The sequence below is a fragment of the Mesoplodon mirus genome (assembly GCF_964341445.2).
Source record: "Mesoplodon mirus genome assembly, chromosome: X".
Classification (NCBI taxonomy): domain Eukaryota; kingdom Metazoa; phylum Chordata; class Mammalia; order Artiodactyla; family Ziphiidae; genus Mesoplodon; species Mesoplodon mirus.
Genome location: NC_138981.1, coordinates 63,269,235 through 63,284,069, shown reverse-complemented (window position 1 = coordinate 63,284,069; position 14,835 = coordinate 63,269,235). Strand labels below are relative to the sequence as shown.

The 14,835-nt window shown below is 36.1% G+C and overlaps 1 protein-coding gene across 2 annotated transcripts in view; it reads left to right on the top strand.

Annotated features, from left to right (window-relative positions):
* The window catches only part of ABCB7 (ATP binding cassette subfamily B member 7), a 153,778-nt gene that overhangs the window by 126,428 nt on the left and 12,515 nt on the right, over positions 1 to 14,835 (top strand). For both annotated transcript variants that reach the window (XR_014292530.1, XM_082610430.1), the window contains exons 13-15: positions 1,186 to 1,357; positions 4,075 to 4,178; positions 12,896 to 13,003. Coding sequence is in view for 1 of the 2 variants with exons in the window: in XM_082610430.1 (XP_082466556.1) it covers positions 1,186 to 1,357; positions 4,075 to 4,178; positions 12,896 to 13,003 (384 nt within the window). In the remaining variant the exon portion in view is untranslated. The remainder of the gene's footprint in view (positions 1 to 1,185; positions 1,358 to 4,074; positions 4,179 to 12,895; positions 13,004 to 14,835) is intronic.

Below are 14,835 nucleotides of genomic sequence, written 5' to 3'. Positions count from 1 at the left end.
ATATTTTAAAATAAGTATTTTCTGAAGTTCTACTTAAAGTTTAAGTAGAACTTTAAACTCATTACTTTTAACTACCATCTCAATACAAGAAAATTTTATATTAGTAATAGGTATAAAAATTATTAAAGTGATTTGAAATAATATCTGTAACTCTAGGGCTGATTGTGATGTTAAAGAAGATCTTAATTAATTGAGGGTACTGGTTAATGTTAATGAATGGAATCATTTTATTTCATCTTACTGTTACCTTCCATCTGTTGGATACTGAAAGAAAAGTGGGAGGTGGATGCTCATTTTAAGTAATTTAGCTTTAGTGTGCCATGTCAGAATAAGTTGAAATATCAAATGAATGCTTGCAGTGAACTTTCTCAAAAATCTATAGCGCATCAATTCTTTGTTTTCTGTGTTTTAAGTCCAATTTAAAAGCTTCTGAGAAACATATAAAAACATATTCGGCTTCATTAGTAATTAGGGAAATACTAATTTAAACATAAAGCACATTTTACCCTTAAAAGTAGCAACAACTAAAACTTATTAATATCCAGCATTGTTGAGGATATGGAGACCTGGCACCCTGGTACACTGTTGGTTGGTGTTTATGCTGTTGGAGCGTTTTTGGAAAATAGTTGGGCAATTTCTATCAAAGGATAAACATATGCTTACCTTTTAACTCATCAGTGTGCTTCTGGGAATCCTTCTTACAGAAATGCATGGATGTACATAAGTCATATATACAATGATATTTTATTTCAACATTGTTTATAGTTGCAAAAGTTTTAATTAATATCCGTCAGTAGAGGAATGGATAAGATAAATATGATATATTCTTAGTATCACACAACTGTTGCAAAGAATGAGGTAGGTTTCTGTTACTGACATGAACAATCTCCAGGTTGTGTTAAGTGAAAAAAGCAACTTACAAATGAATAAATATAGTATGGCCCCACTTCTGTTGGAAAAAAAATGTGTTTGTTTAGGCACATAAATGCATCAGAAGAAGTCTAGGATTATAACACAACAAATTGTTCATGGTGATTAGCTCTGGGAAAGGAAATGGAACAGGCATGAGGGGGTGATAAAAGGAGTTATAATGTTTTACGTTTTATGCCTTTATGTCTTTACTATTCTTTGAATTGTTAAATATGAACATGTATGTCTATGTGTGTATATATAAATTTGCTCCAGGATGCTGTCCTCTTCCATAATACCATTTACTACAACCTCTTATATGGAAACATCAATGCTTCACCAGAGGAAGTATATGCAGTGGCAAAATTAGCTGGACTCCATGATGCAATTCTTCGAATGCCACATGGATATGACACCCAAGTAGGGGAACGAGGACTCAAGCTTTCAGGTAATCAAAGATTTTAGACCTGGCCCCCACTTATATACTCCCTTCACACTTTAATTTGTCAGGGCCATTTATTAGAAAATGTAATGACAGAGTACAAACATAGTGCTCATCCAGTCTCTTTTGACAAATTCCCGTTTCCTGCCTGTCACTTTAAACAATTCAACTTGCTAGAAGTAACTGTTCTCAAATCATGCAAGTCTCTTTTTTTCACTTGCAGCTGCAAACACTGTAAGTGCCTAATAGTAAGTTACTGATACATGTTGAGATCAGTGTTAACTTATTATCCATAATCTTAATATTAAAGGAAAGCCAAGGTCATTATTCACATGGGAAATAAGTAAGAGTAGGGACAAGAAATTTGATAGTAAATAGTGTACCTCCTCATAATTTCCTAGATCATTATGGGATGTTTTCAATACTTTAGACCTCCTTATGCTTCCTTACAGCCAACTTCATTTTCATGTCTTTGTTGGTTCAGTGGCCAAGTAAATTTTAGGGCTTGCACATTTTAACTTAAGTGTTTAATTATGAGATGATTACTGTGTTTAATAGTGGATCATCCTAAAATGACTGAATTTTTTTGAGGATCCATAAAAATGTTTCTTTGCCCTAAATTATTTGAATTCTAAAAGTATAATGATATCTAATGCCTGAAAGTATTAATATAACTCATATAAACATACTGCATCCTGTACATTTACTCTTCATTCTAGTTTAGTTTGGGGAGAAAATGTATAGATTAGGGATGAGGGTAAGGGAAAAGAGAATGAAGAATACTCCACATGAATTTTAATGAATCCCTGTTCCTCTTCATTGTAAGCTGGCTTCAGTTATTCACAACATTGATTAGGTACATGCTATGTGCAAGCAGCTGAGCTAAGTGATTTGAGAGTTAAAAATATGAAGCATCAAGGGACGTACTCTCAAGGAATTTGCAGTCTATTAGAAAGTTTTGATCTAGGTTTAGAAAATACAAAGCAAAGATTATTTTCAAGTTTAGGTGGCTTGTAGTAGCTATTTAGTCATTACCTGATAGTATAAGATGCCTGCTTCATTCCAGTCCACCTTTATACTTTACCATTGCTCTTCATAGGACTTTCCAATTAACTAGCCCACACCCCAGATTATTTATCCATTGGGCTAATTCTAGAGATACCCAATTTGTCACGTAATACAGACTAGCCATCTCAGACATGACTTTGCTTCATTTAGCTATGCTGCATCCCATTTTTCAATCATTTTGTTCCTCTCTGCATGCCTCTGGGGGTAGGAATGTTTAACAAAATTTTATTCTTACCTAATACCCATTGCCTTACAACCAGGCCTCTGAAAATGAGCAATATATTATTTAGCACCTATGCAAATAATTTCAGTAGAGAACAAACAAATGTTTCTTTTCCAAATTCTATTGAATAGAATTGAAACTGGGTTGGTTTCCACTTGAAATTTGGGAAACATGTGAAAACTAGTTCTTCCTCTGAGTATCTAGTTCTTTTAGGAGCTTTCTGCTGCTGAGTTGCTAGGTGAGTAAGCAGATTGTTCTGGCATACTGCCTGTCTTGACAGGAGAATTTTGAACTTACAAAATGAGGAAGAGTGTGGGTAGTATGAATATAAACGTATTCACTAATATTAGACATAAGGAGCCCCTCTTACAGGTTGAAGATAATAATTGAAGAACAGATAAAAGTGAACTAATACTTGTGAACCAGATAATCAACAGGTAGAGCTTGTTTTCTGAAGAGGTTACTGATGCTAAAAAGTACAAGTTTTTTCAGACATTGATAAATTAATGGATAATGAACAAGAAAAGAAGCCAAAAGGGACATATTCAGCAAAGCACCATCTTTTGTACTTCCAACCATAGTTTTATGTAAGATTGATGGCCTTAGACCTGCAGGAGTCCCAGTGGAGAAAGAAAGATTGCTTTCTTTTCTCTAGAATAAATTTAAGAATAATTATGGGTTTGTACATTGTGAAAGGAAGAGCATTGGACTGGGAATTAGTCGAGGGTAATTAGTCTGTTCTAGCAGATTTTGCTAGAACTTGCCTGTGACCTTGAGCAAATTACTTAACCTTTCTGGGCTTCTGTTTCCTTTCTGTTTTAAAATTCTGCTATGCTAGAGTCCTATAACAAATAACTAAGGTGAAATAAGAGGTCCTAGTTTGTAGCCTTAACTTTGAAGAGTGCTGTGAAAATAATAGCTTTCTGTCAAAAAAAAAAAAGTCTTTAAGAATACTGGCTGAATGGTACTTTTTTATGTTAAGAAATAAATGTAGTTATTCATAGTTTCATGTCTTCAAGTTTTCAGGCTTCAGATATTGAATTTGGTTTTGGCTTTGTTGATTCTCTAATATTGAAATTTTTCTATCTGAGGTTGCTGTTCATTGGGAAGTAATATAAAGTACATATAAAGTAACATGTCATGAGCATATTTCTGGTGAGGGAGGTAATTCTGGAATCAAAGTTGTCACCTCCCCTCCTTGTTCTTTTCTCCTGCCATAAAGTCAGAATTCAGAGTTACATTTATGTTCCAGGGAATATAGTTTGCCAAAGAATATTATATATGAACATAAACTCTTATAGATGAGTAAAATGATCAGTAATCAGTAAAGATAAATGTTGAAGGTATTATTTGGTGGTTGTAATTAATGGAAATACTAGAAATATAAAATGTGTATGTTATGCTCTCTTAAACTAAAAATTTTCTTTACTAGGAGGAGAAAAGCAAAGAGTAGCAATTGCAAGAGCCATTTTGAAGGACCCCCCAGTCATTCTCTATGATGAAGCTACTTCATCATTAGATTCAATTACTGAAGAGGTAAATGATGGTGAAAACATAAAACTCTTTAATTCAAATTGCTTAACTTTTTTTCCTTGGAAGTTTCAGTAAAATAGCTACATTCTTTCATATTTTGAATGAGCTTCAATAGAAGGTTCTGTAGAGCCAAATACCTAGCCCTTTTTCCCAATGTAGGAAGTGTTGATAGTAAGAATGCCAGGTTGCATTATATTATCACACTGTTAAGTCCATTTGCAAATATATCTCTTTTTGAAACTGTGTGTGACACGTTATGCTCTTGTTGTATTACCTTTCCATCTTGCAAAGCTGTGGGATTCAACTAACCTGCTGACAAAGGAAGGTTTTAGGGCCTCCCTGGTGGCGCAGTGGTTGAGAGTCCGCCTGCCGATGCAGGGGATGCGGGTTCGTGCCCCGGTCTGGGAGGATCCCATATGCCGCGGAGCGGCTGGGCCCGTGAGCCATGGCCGCTGGGCCTGCGCGTCCGGAGCCTGTGCTCCGCAACGGGAGAGGCCACAACAGTGAGAGGCCCACATACCGCAAAAAGAAAAAAAAAAAAAAAAAGGAAGGTTTTAGTCTTTCTGATTTTTGCCACTTAACATTAATTAAAATAGGTCTTATAAATGATTGTGACATGGTACACACCAGAAAGCCTTTCACTTATCATGGAGCAACTCACTAAGATGCAAATTAGGCACACACAGCCTGTGATTCTGGTATCAGTTTATATTCATTTCATAACAAGTATTGTGAAGCACCAAGATGTTGTGACACTGACGTCATGGTACTACCCAGCAACTACATTAAATATCATAACATCTTTGTATTAAATACCAAAGTCTTAACAGCAATCATAATTTCATGAATGAATCCCCTTAATCTAAAACTGAAGATAGGCTGATGTAATTTGTCAGTTGCCTCCATTCACCTACGTTTTACTTGAATATATAGTAAAACCCTGTTGAAGGATAGACCTAATTTCAGCTTTAGAGCATATATGACATATTTGCATATGGAGTTAAGTTTCAGGGCACATTACTTGATCTGCCATATGTTTAAAACAGCTTAATTTCTAAGTCAGTTGTTTAGCATGAGGATTTGTTATATTTATTTAGAAAATTTTTATTTTATTTATTTTTCATGAAAAGGCATTTTATTTTAAATATAGCACTGTGTACATGTCAATCCCAAACTCCCAATCTGTCCCTCCCCCCACCCTGCCCCCATGATAACCATAAGTTCATTCTCTAAGTCTGTGAGTCTATTTCTGTCTTGTAAATAAGTTCATTTGTATCATTTTTTTCATATTCCACATATAAGCAATATCATATGATATTTGTCTTTTTCTTTCTGACTTAACTTCACTTAGTATGAAGTATAATCTCCAGGTCCATCCATGCTGCTGCAAATGGCATTATTTCAGTCTTTTTAATGGCTGAGTAATATTGCATTGGACATATATACCACATCTTCTTTATCCATTCATCTGTTGATGGACACTTAGGTTGCTTTCATGTCTTGGCTATTGTAAACAGTGCAGCAGTGAACAGTGGGGTGCATGTATCCTTTCAAAATGGTTTTTTCCAGATATATGCCCAAGAGTGAGATTGCTGAATCATAGGGTAGCTCTATTTTTAGTTTTTTAAGGAACCTCCATACTGTTCTCCATAGTGGCCATACTATTTTACATTCCCACCAACAGTGTAAGAGTGTTCCCTTTTCTCCACACCCTATCTAGCATTTATTGTTTGAAGATTTTTTGATGATGGCCATTCTGACTGGTATGAGGTGATATCTCATTATAGTTTTGATTTGCACTTCTCTAATAATTAGTGATGTTGAGCATCTTTTCATGGGCCTCCTGGCCATCTGTATGTCTTTGGAGAAATGTCTCTTTAGGTCCTCTGTCCATTTTTTGATTAGGTTGTTTGTTTTTTCAATATTGAACTGCATGAGCTGTTTGTAAATTTTGGAGACTAATACCTTGTTTGCAAATATTTTCTCTCAGTCTGTGGGTTGTCTTTTCAGTTTGTGTATGGTTTCCTTTGCTGTGCAAAAGCTTTTGAGTTTTATTAGGTCCCACTTGTTTATTTTTGTTATTTCCATTACCCTGTGAGACAGATTGAAAAAGATATTACTGTGATTTATGTCAAAGGGTGTTCTGCCTATGTTTTCCTCTAAGAGTTTTATAGTATCCGTTTGTACATTTAGGTCTTTAATCCATTTTGAATTTATTTTTGTGCATGGTATTAAAGAATGTTCTAATTTCATTTTTTTTACATGTAGCTGTCCAGTTTTCCTAGCACCATTTATTGAAGAGACTGTCTTTCCACCATTTTATAGTCTTGCCTCCTTTGTGGTAGATTATTGACCATAGGTGCATGGGTTTATATCTGGGCTTTCTATCCTTTTGATCTATATTTCTGTTTTTGTGCCAGTACCATACTGTTTTGATGAGTGTAGCTTTGTAGTATAGTCTGAAGTCAGGGAGCCTTGATTCCTCCAGCTCCATTTTTCTTTCTTAAGTTTGCTGTAGCTATTTAGGGTCTTTTGTGGCACTGTACAAATTTTAAGATTTTTTGGTTCTAGTTCTGTGAAAATGCCATTGATAATTAGATAGGCATTGCATCAAAGCTGTAGATTACCTTGTGTAGTATAGTCATTTTGACAATATTGATTCTTCCAATTCAAGAACATAGTAGATCTTTTTTGAAAATATTTATTTATTTATTTAGGCTGCACCAGGACTTAGTTGCAGCAAGTGGGACCTTCATTACAGCATGTGGGATCTTTAGTTGTGGCATGCGGACTTCTTAGGTGCGGCATGCAGACACTTAGTTATGGCATGCAGGATCTAGTTCCCGACCACGGATCGAGCCTAGGCCCCCTGCATTGGGAGCATGGAGTGTTACCCACTGGACCACCAGAGAAGTCCCAACATGGTAGATCTTTCCATCTGTGTCATCTTTGATTTCTTTCACTAGCATCTTATAGTTTTCAGAGTACAGGTCTTTTGACTCCTTAGGTAGGTATATCCCTAGGTATTTTATTCTTGTTGATGTGATGGTAAATGGGATTGTTTCTTTAATTTCTCTTTCTGATCTTTCATTGTTGGTGTATAGAAATGCAACAGATTTCTGTGTATTAATTTTGTATCCTGCAACTTTACCAAATTCATTGATGAGCTCTAGCAGTTTTCTGGTAGCATCTTTAGGATTCTCTATGTATAGTATCATGTCATCTGCAAACGGTGACAGTTTTACTTCTTCTTTTCCAATTTGGATTCCTTTTATTTCTTTTTCTTCTCTGATTGCTGTGGCTAGGACTTCCGAAACGATGTTGAATAAAAGTGGTGAGAGTGGACATCCTTATCTTGTTCCAGATCTTAAAGGAAATGCTTTCAGCTTTTCGCCATTGAGTATGATGTTAGCTGTAGTTTTGTCATATATGACCTTTATTATGTTGAGGTAGGTTCCCTCTGTGCCCACATTCTGGAGAGTTTTTACCATAAATGGGTGTTAAGTTTTGTCAAAAACTTTCTCTGCATCTATTGAGATGATCATTTGGTTTTTATTCTTCAATTTGTTGATGTGATGTATCACACTGATTGATTTGCAGATATTGAAAAATCCTTGCATCCCTGGGATAAATCCCACTTGATCATGGTGTATGATACTTTTAATGTATTGTTGGATTCGGTTTGAGAGTATTTTGTTGAGGATTTTTGTGTCTCTGTTCATTAGTGATATTGGCCTGTAATTTTCTTTTTTCGTGGTATGTCTGTCTGGTTTTTGTATAACGGTGATGGTGGCCTCATAGAATGCATTTGGGAGTGTTCCTTCCTCTGCTATTTTTTGGAATAGTTTCAGAAGAATTGTTGTTAACTCTTTTCTAAATGTTTGATAGCATTTGCCTATGAAGACATCAGGTCCTGGACTTCTGTTTGTTGGGAGTTTTTTAATCACATTTTTCAATTTCAGTACTGGTGATTGGTCTGTTTATAGTTTCTGTTTCTTCCTTGTTCAGATTTGGGAGATTGTACCTTTCTAAGAATTGTCCATTTCTTCCAAGTTGTACATTTTATTGGCATACAGTTGATTGTAGTAGTCTCTTATGGTCCTTTGGATTTCTATGGTGTCCATTGTAACTTCTCCTTTTTCATTTCTAATTTTATTGATTTCAGCCCTCTCCCATTTTTTCATGATTAGTCTGGTTAAAGGTTTGTCAATTTTGTTTAGCTTTTCAAAGAACCAGCTTTTAGTTTCATTGATCTTTTCTGTTGTTTCCTTCATTTCTATTTCATTTATTTTTGCTCTTTATGATTTCTTTCTTTTGCTAACTTTGGGTTTTGTTTGTTCTCTTTTCTCTGGTTGCTTTAGGTGTACATTTAGGTTGTTTATTTGTGATTTTTCTTGTTTCCTGAGGGAAGATTTTATTGTTATAAACTTACTTCTTCGAACTGCTTTTACTGTGTCCCATAGGTTTGGGATCTTTGGGCTTTTGTTTTCATTTGTTTCTAGGTATTTTTTGATTTCCTCTTTTCATTTCTTCAGTGATCCATTGGTTGTTTAGTAGCATATTGTTTAGCCTCCACATGTTTGTATTTTTTACTTTTTTTCTTGTAGTTGATTTCTAATCTCATAGTGTGTAGTCAGAAAAGATGCTTGATATGATTTCAGTTTTCTTAAATTTACTGAGGCTCACTTTGTGGCCCAGCATGTGATCAATCCTGGAAAATGTTCCATGTGCACATGAGAAAAACGTGTATTCTGCTGCTTTTGGATGGAAGTCTCTATAAGTATCAATTAAGTCCATCTGGTCTAATGTGGCATTTAAGGCCTGTGTCTCCCTGTTGATTTTCTGTCTGGATGATCTGTCCACTGACGAAAATGGTGTGTTAAAGTCTCCCATTATTGTGTTACTATTGATTTCTCCCTTCACGGCTGTTAGTATTTGCCTTATATATTGAGGTGCTCCTATGTTGGGTGCATATATATGTACAATTGTTATATCTTCTTCTTGGATTAATCCCTTGATCATTATGTAGTGTCCTTCCCTGTCTCTTGTAACAGTCTTCATTTTAAAGTCTACTTTGTCTGATATGAGTATTGCTACTACAGCTTTCTTTTGTTTTCCATTTGCATGGAATACCTTTTTCCATCCCCTCACTTTCAGTCTGTATGTGTCCCTAGATCTGAAGTGGGTCTCTTATAGACAGCATATATAGGGATCTTGTTTTTGTATCCATTCAGCCAGTCTGTCTTTTGGTTGGAGCACTTAATCCATTTACGTTTAAGGTAATTATTGATATGTGTGTTCTTATTACCTTTTTGTTAATTGTTTTGGATTTGTTTCTTTAGGTCTTTTTTCTTCCCTTCCTCTTTTGTTCTCTTGTTAATTGATGACTAACTTTAGTGTTGTATTTGGATTCCTTTTTCTTTTTTGTGTGTGTATCTATTGTAGATTTGTGGTTTGCGGTTACCATTAGGTTTTGCTATGGTAGTCTGTATATGAGCAAGGTTGTTTTAAGTTGCTGGTCTTTTAATTTAAAATTCATTTTCAATACCCTGCATTTGTTCTCTCCTCACTAATTGCTGATTTTGATATCATATTTGTGTACAGATGATTTCCTTCCTTTACTGTATGTTTGCCTTTACCAGTGAGCTTTTCCATTCATAATTTTCCTGTTTCTAGTTGTGGCCTTTTCTTTTCCACTTAGAGAAGAATCTTTAGCATTTGTTGTAAGTCTGGTCTGGTGGTGCTGAATTCTTTAGCCTTTACTTGTCTGTAAAGCTTTATATTCTCCGTCAAATCTGAATGTGAGCCTTGCTGGGTAGAGTATTCTTGTTTGTAGATTTTTCCCTTTCATTGCTTTAAATATATCGTACAACTCCCTTCTGGCCTACAGAGTTTCTGTTGAGAAATCAGCTGATCACCTTATGGGATATGGGAGTTCCCGTGTATGTTTTTGTTGCTTTTCCCTTGTTGCTTTAATATTTTTTCTTTATCTTAAATTTTGTCAAGTTGAGTACTATTTTGTCTTGGTGTGTTCCTCCTTGGGTTTATCCTACCTGGGGGTCTCTGCACTTCCTGGGTTTGAGTGACTGTTTCCTTTCCCATGTTAGTGAAGTTTTCAGCTATTATCTCTTCAAATACTTTCTCAGGTCCTTTCTCTCTTCTCCTTCTGGGACCCCTATAATATGAATGTTGGTGCTTTTAATGTTGTCCCAGAGGTCTCTAAGACTGTCTTCATTTCTTTTCATTCTTTTTTCTTTATTCTTTTTCATGGCAGTGATTTCCAGCATTCTGTCTTCCAGGTCAGTTATCCATTCTTCTGCTTCAGTTATTATGCTATTGATTCCTTCTAGTGTATTTTTCATTTTCAGTTATTGTATTGTTCATCTCTGTTTGTTTGTTCTTTAATTCTTCTAGGTCTTTGTTATACATTTCTTGCATCTTCTCAATCCTTGCCTCCATTCTTGTTCCAAGGTCTTGAATCATCTTCACTATCATTATTCTGAATTCTTTTTCCAGTAGATTGCCTTTCTCCACTTCATTTAGTTGTTCTTCTGGGGTTTTATCTTTTTCCTTCGTCTGGGACATATTCCTCTGCCATCTCATTTTGTCTAATTTTCTGTGATTGCAGTTTCCATTACGTAGGCTGCTGGATTGTACTTCTTGCTTCTGCTGTCTGCCCTCTAGTGGATGAGGCTGTCTAAGGGGCTTGTGCATGCTTCCTGATGGGAGGGGCTGGTCCCTGCCTACTGGGTGGAGCTGGGTCTTGTCTCTCTGGTAGGCAGGGCTGTGCTCAGGAAGATTTTTGGCAGCTTCTCTGCTAATGGGTGGAGCTGTGTTCCCACCCTGTTGGTTGCATGGCCTGAGGTGTTCCAGCACTAGTGCCTACAGGCTGTAGGGTGGGGCTAATGGCAGCCTCAGGGAGGGCTCACACCAATGAGTACTCAACAGATCTGCTGCTGCCAGTGTCCTTATCCCCACAGTGAGCCACTGCCACCCCACACCTCTGCAGGAGACCCTCCATTACTAACACATAGTTTGGGCCCCATCTCTTATGAGGTCACTGCTTTTTTCCCCTGGGTTCTGGTGCACACACGATCTTGTGTCAGCCCTCCAAGAGTGGAGTTTCTGCTTTTCCCAGCCCTGTGGAATTCCTGTGATCAAACCGTACTGGCCTTCAAAGCCAGATTCTCTGGGGCTCCTCCTCCTGTTGCTGGACCTCCAGGTTGGGAAGCCTGACGGGGGGATCAGGACTTTCACTCCTGTAGGAGAACTTCTGTGGTGTAACTGTTTTCCAGCTTGTGGGTCAAGCACCCGGCAGGTATGGAATTTGATTTTATTGTGATTGTGCCCCTCCTACTGTCTTGTTGTTATTTCTTCTTTGCCTTTGGATGTAGGGTATCTTTTTTGGTAGGTTTCAGTGTTTTTTTGTCAATGGTTGTTTACCCGTTGATTGTGATTTTGATGTTTACATAAGAAGGGGTGAGCTCACATCCTTCTACTCTGCCATCATGAGCTAATCTGAGGATTTGTTATTGATATATTTAAAGGGAACCTTAAGCTGCACCAGACTCCATTCATATGCATAGTAGGAATCTGCTTACAAGAACTTTGTGCCTAAAAATGTGTCATCCACATTTATCACAATTTCAGAGTCCTAACAACAGTCATTATTTGAGTCATGTATCTTTATTAGCTCACCGAGCATAACCCATTAATTGCTAGCAGAGAACACTCCCCCTTGAGGAATGAGTTACCGGAAGATTTGGTAAATTTTAATCAACCTTTTAAAAGGTCCAGAGCACCAGTAGGATGTGAGAGTTTGAGTTCTGGAGGGCAGGAAAGAGGAGTCCTCCCCAGACATCACAACTTTTCTTAGAATTGACCCTGTGCTTGATTTTAAGTCTGCCATAGTAAAATATAAGGTCTTCTTTTCCTGGGTAGCCATCTAGTCATGATAATTTTATTTCTTTAATAAATACAGTGACTAGAGATACCTGTAGAAAGCCATTGGGAATATCCCCATCCCCCACACTGCTATTTCCATCTAGCTAGCTGTACTTAGACCCAGGTTTCCAAGTATAGGTAAATATATATACAGTTGCCTTACGTTTTACAGGCAGTAAACAAAAATGTATTTTCCAGAATGCCTTAAGAAGTCAGACTGCTTTTGAAAAATAAGTTTTCTCAAGTTAAACATGCATCATTGTCCTTGTCACCCTTTCCATCCTCTTTGTTTGAACTGAGGAAAAGCAAGTGCTCCTGTACCCTTTGAGTTTCCTATCTTTCTTGATTTTTTTTGCACTTCTCCACATCCTATCACTTGAGTCCCTCCTCATTTTGTTTTTGCTCTCATTGTCCAGATAAACATATCTGGCTATGCTCCTGATATCAGTGAATTCGTCATTGTTATTGTTTGTTTTTATGTATAGAGAATATCTACCTTCTCCCAAACTTTATAATTTAAAGAAATATTGCCTATCTTAAAGCTAATTTTTTTCATAATAATATGGTCATATTCACCTTCCCTCTTTGATTTTATTCTCTTCTTAGTAATTATTAGTTTAGGTAAAATATTTGATAGTGGTATAAAGTTTATATAATACCAAATTAACTAGCATTTTATATATTCTTTTCAGAAATACATGAGTATTTTACTATACATTTACCTAATAGATAGATCTTTTTTTCCCCTCCTAATGTTCTTGTTGTCAAACTTGCAGACTATTCTTGGTGCCATGAGGGATGCAGTCAAACACAGAACTTCTATTTTCATTGCACACAGATTGTCAACAGTTGTTGATGCAGATGAGATCATTGTCTTGGACCAGGTAAGAGTTTGAACTTTAATGTTTAGTGTTTGAAGAACATTAGAAATTGTTACAAACGCAAGCAACTTAAATATTATTTCTAAAGGAAGTTATAGAATTTTGTGTTATTTGAGTAAGATTGAATCCTGATAGGATTCCATTTTTACCTCCTTTTGATAGGAAATAATGCATGCCACTTCCAAAAATGAATAAACTGTATTAACTCACTCTATTAAAGTTTTAAAAGCAAAGTTAGATGAGAAAAGCATTAAATCCTAATATGGTAGAAGCAGTTTTAAAGGGTATGTATTTAAAATAATTTTTCTTTATTCATTTTTTCTCTGTACAGAATCTTTGCTCATTGTCTTCACTGTATTTTATATTTTCATTTTTCTAATACCTGCACATACCCTTGATGTCTAAAAGAAAATTACCATAAAATAAAGTCATTTGCATGCATGGCCATTTTTATTTTATCTTTTTCCTCATGAGGAAAGTAAGAAAAAGGACAGCCTGCTTTATTTCTCTGAGGGAATTACTATAAGAGTATACTGTCTAAATGTTCTGAACAAATCAGAGTGCCACTATTGCGATTGGTAGATTTGAAAATTGTAATAGTTTTTCTTTCCTCCTCTCTGTAGGGATATCTTACTCCCACCCCCCTTTGTACTTGATTATTTCTAACAGTGTTTTCTATGCTTATTTCTCCCTTCTAATACATAAGCCTTCAATTTTTTATCATTTTGAAAGCCTGAGTACTGGGAGTTAAGAGAGAAGAAGCATTCTCTTGTACTGTCTATACTGAGAGATAATTTTTCATGCCACTAAAATTTCTTATGTGATATTCAGTTCTGTGATACATATATTATTTCTTTTATGTGTTACCTGTTCACTTGCTACCCTAGGTCTTTTTGTTCATTTGTTCAAAAATGCTAACATTGACTAAAATGTAAACTGATTTTCTTCAGTATGCTTGTTCCAGAGTGTCTTAAATGGGAAGTTTTGTAAATATACTTTATTATCTCATTGATGTTCAGGTATCTGAAATAAAATCTGCTCTTTTGTGCTTTTTACTAAACTTTCCAATTGTATGCAGTCATGTACATAGAGCCTTTTCTTGTAAATATAAAATGTTAAAAGTACTTCAACAAGCATGTGCTTACCTACCTCATGCCAGGAGGTTCACAGTATCTATACAGTTATATCATAACATTGCCACTTGGGGTTTGGATTATAATTGGAACTAACTATTGATCATACCATTTGTATCTAAAATCTCTTTATGTTGAATTTGATGGTTCTATAATTGCTTGATTATGAAGATCAGAGATTTTCATTTTCTAGTGAAACTAATGTGACCTCATGTGTTCCATCAACAGTCTCTGGTAGTATTAATATTAAGTCTTCATAACAGAGTTCCCAAGGCCCTTCCTTACCCTCTTGCAGCCTGGTGATTACCCGTTCCCAGCCTTGGCAAGAGACTGGGGATTTACTTGTCAGGAAATTGAGTCAGACAGGCTCTGGACACAAGAAAATTACCAAGCACATTAACAGAGATGGGTGAGATTAACTGGAAATCAAAACATACTGAAGAATAAGACCACAGACCCTCCTGTGCCACTGGCTCCAAGAACCTTGCCAACCAGTTATTTATTTCTACTGTCACCACTCCTTCCCTCACCAGCAGATGATTAGAGGATTCTTCTCTAGAGAAACAAAAGTAACCCCATAAAAAAACATGTTCATATTTGGGGACCCCCACAAAATGACCAGATACCCATGTGATCATCCTACAATGAAACCCAACAGCTGAGAAGCCCACTCCCATGCACATAGAGCTTCCAGTCAGCTTT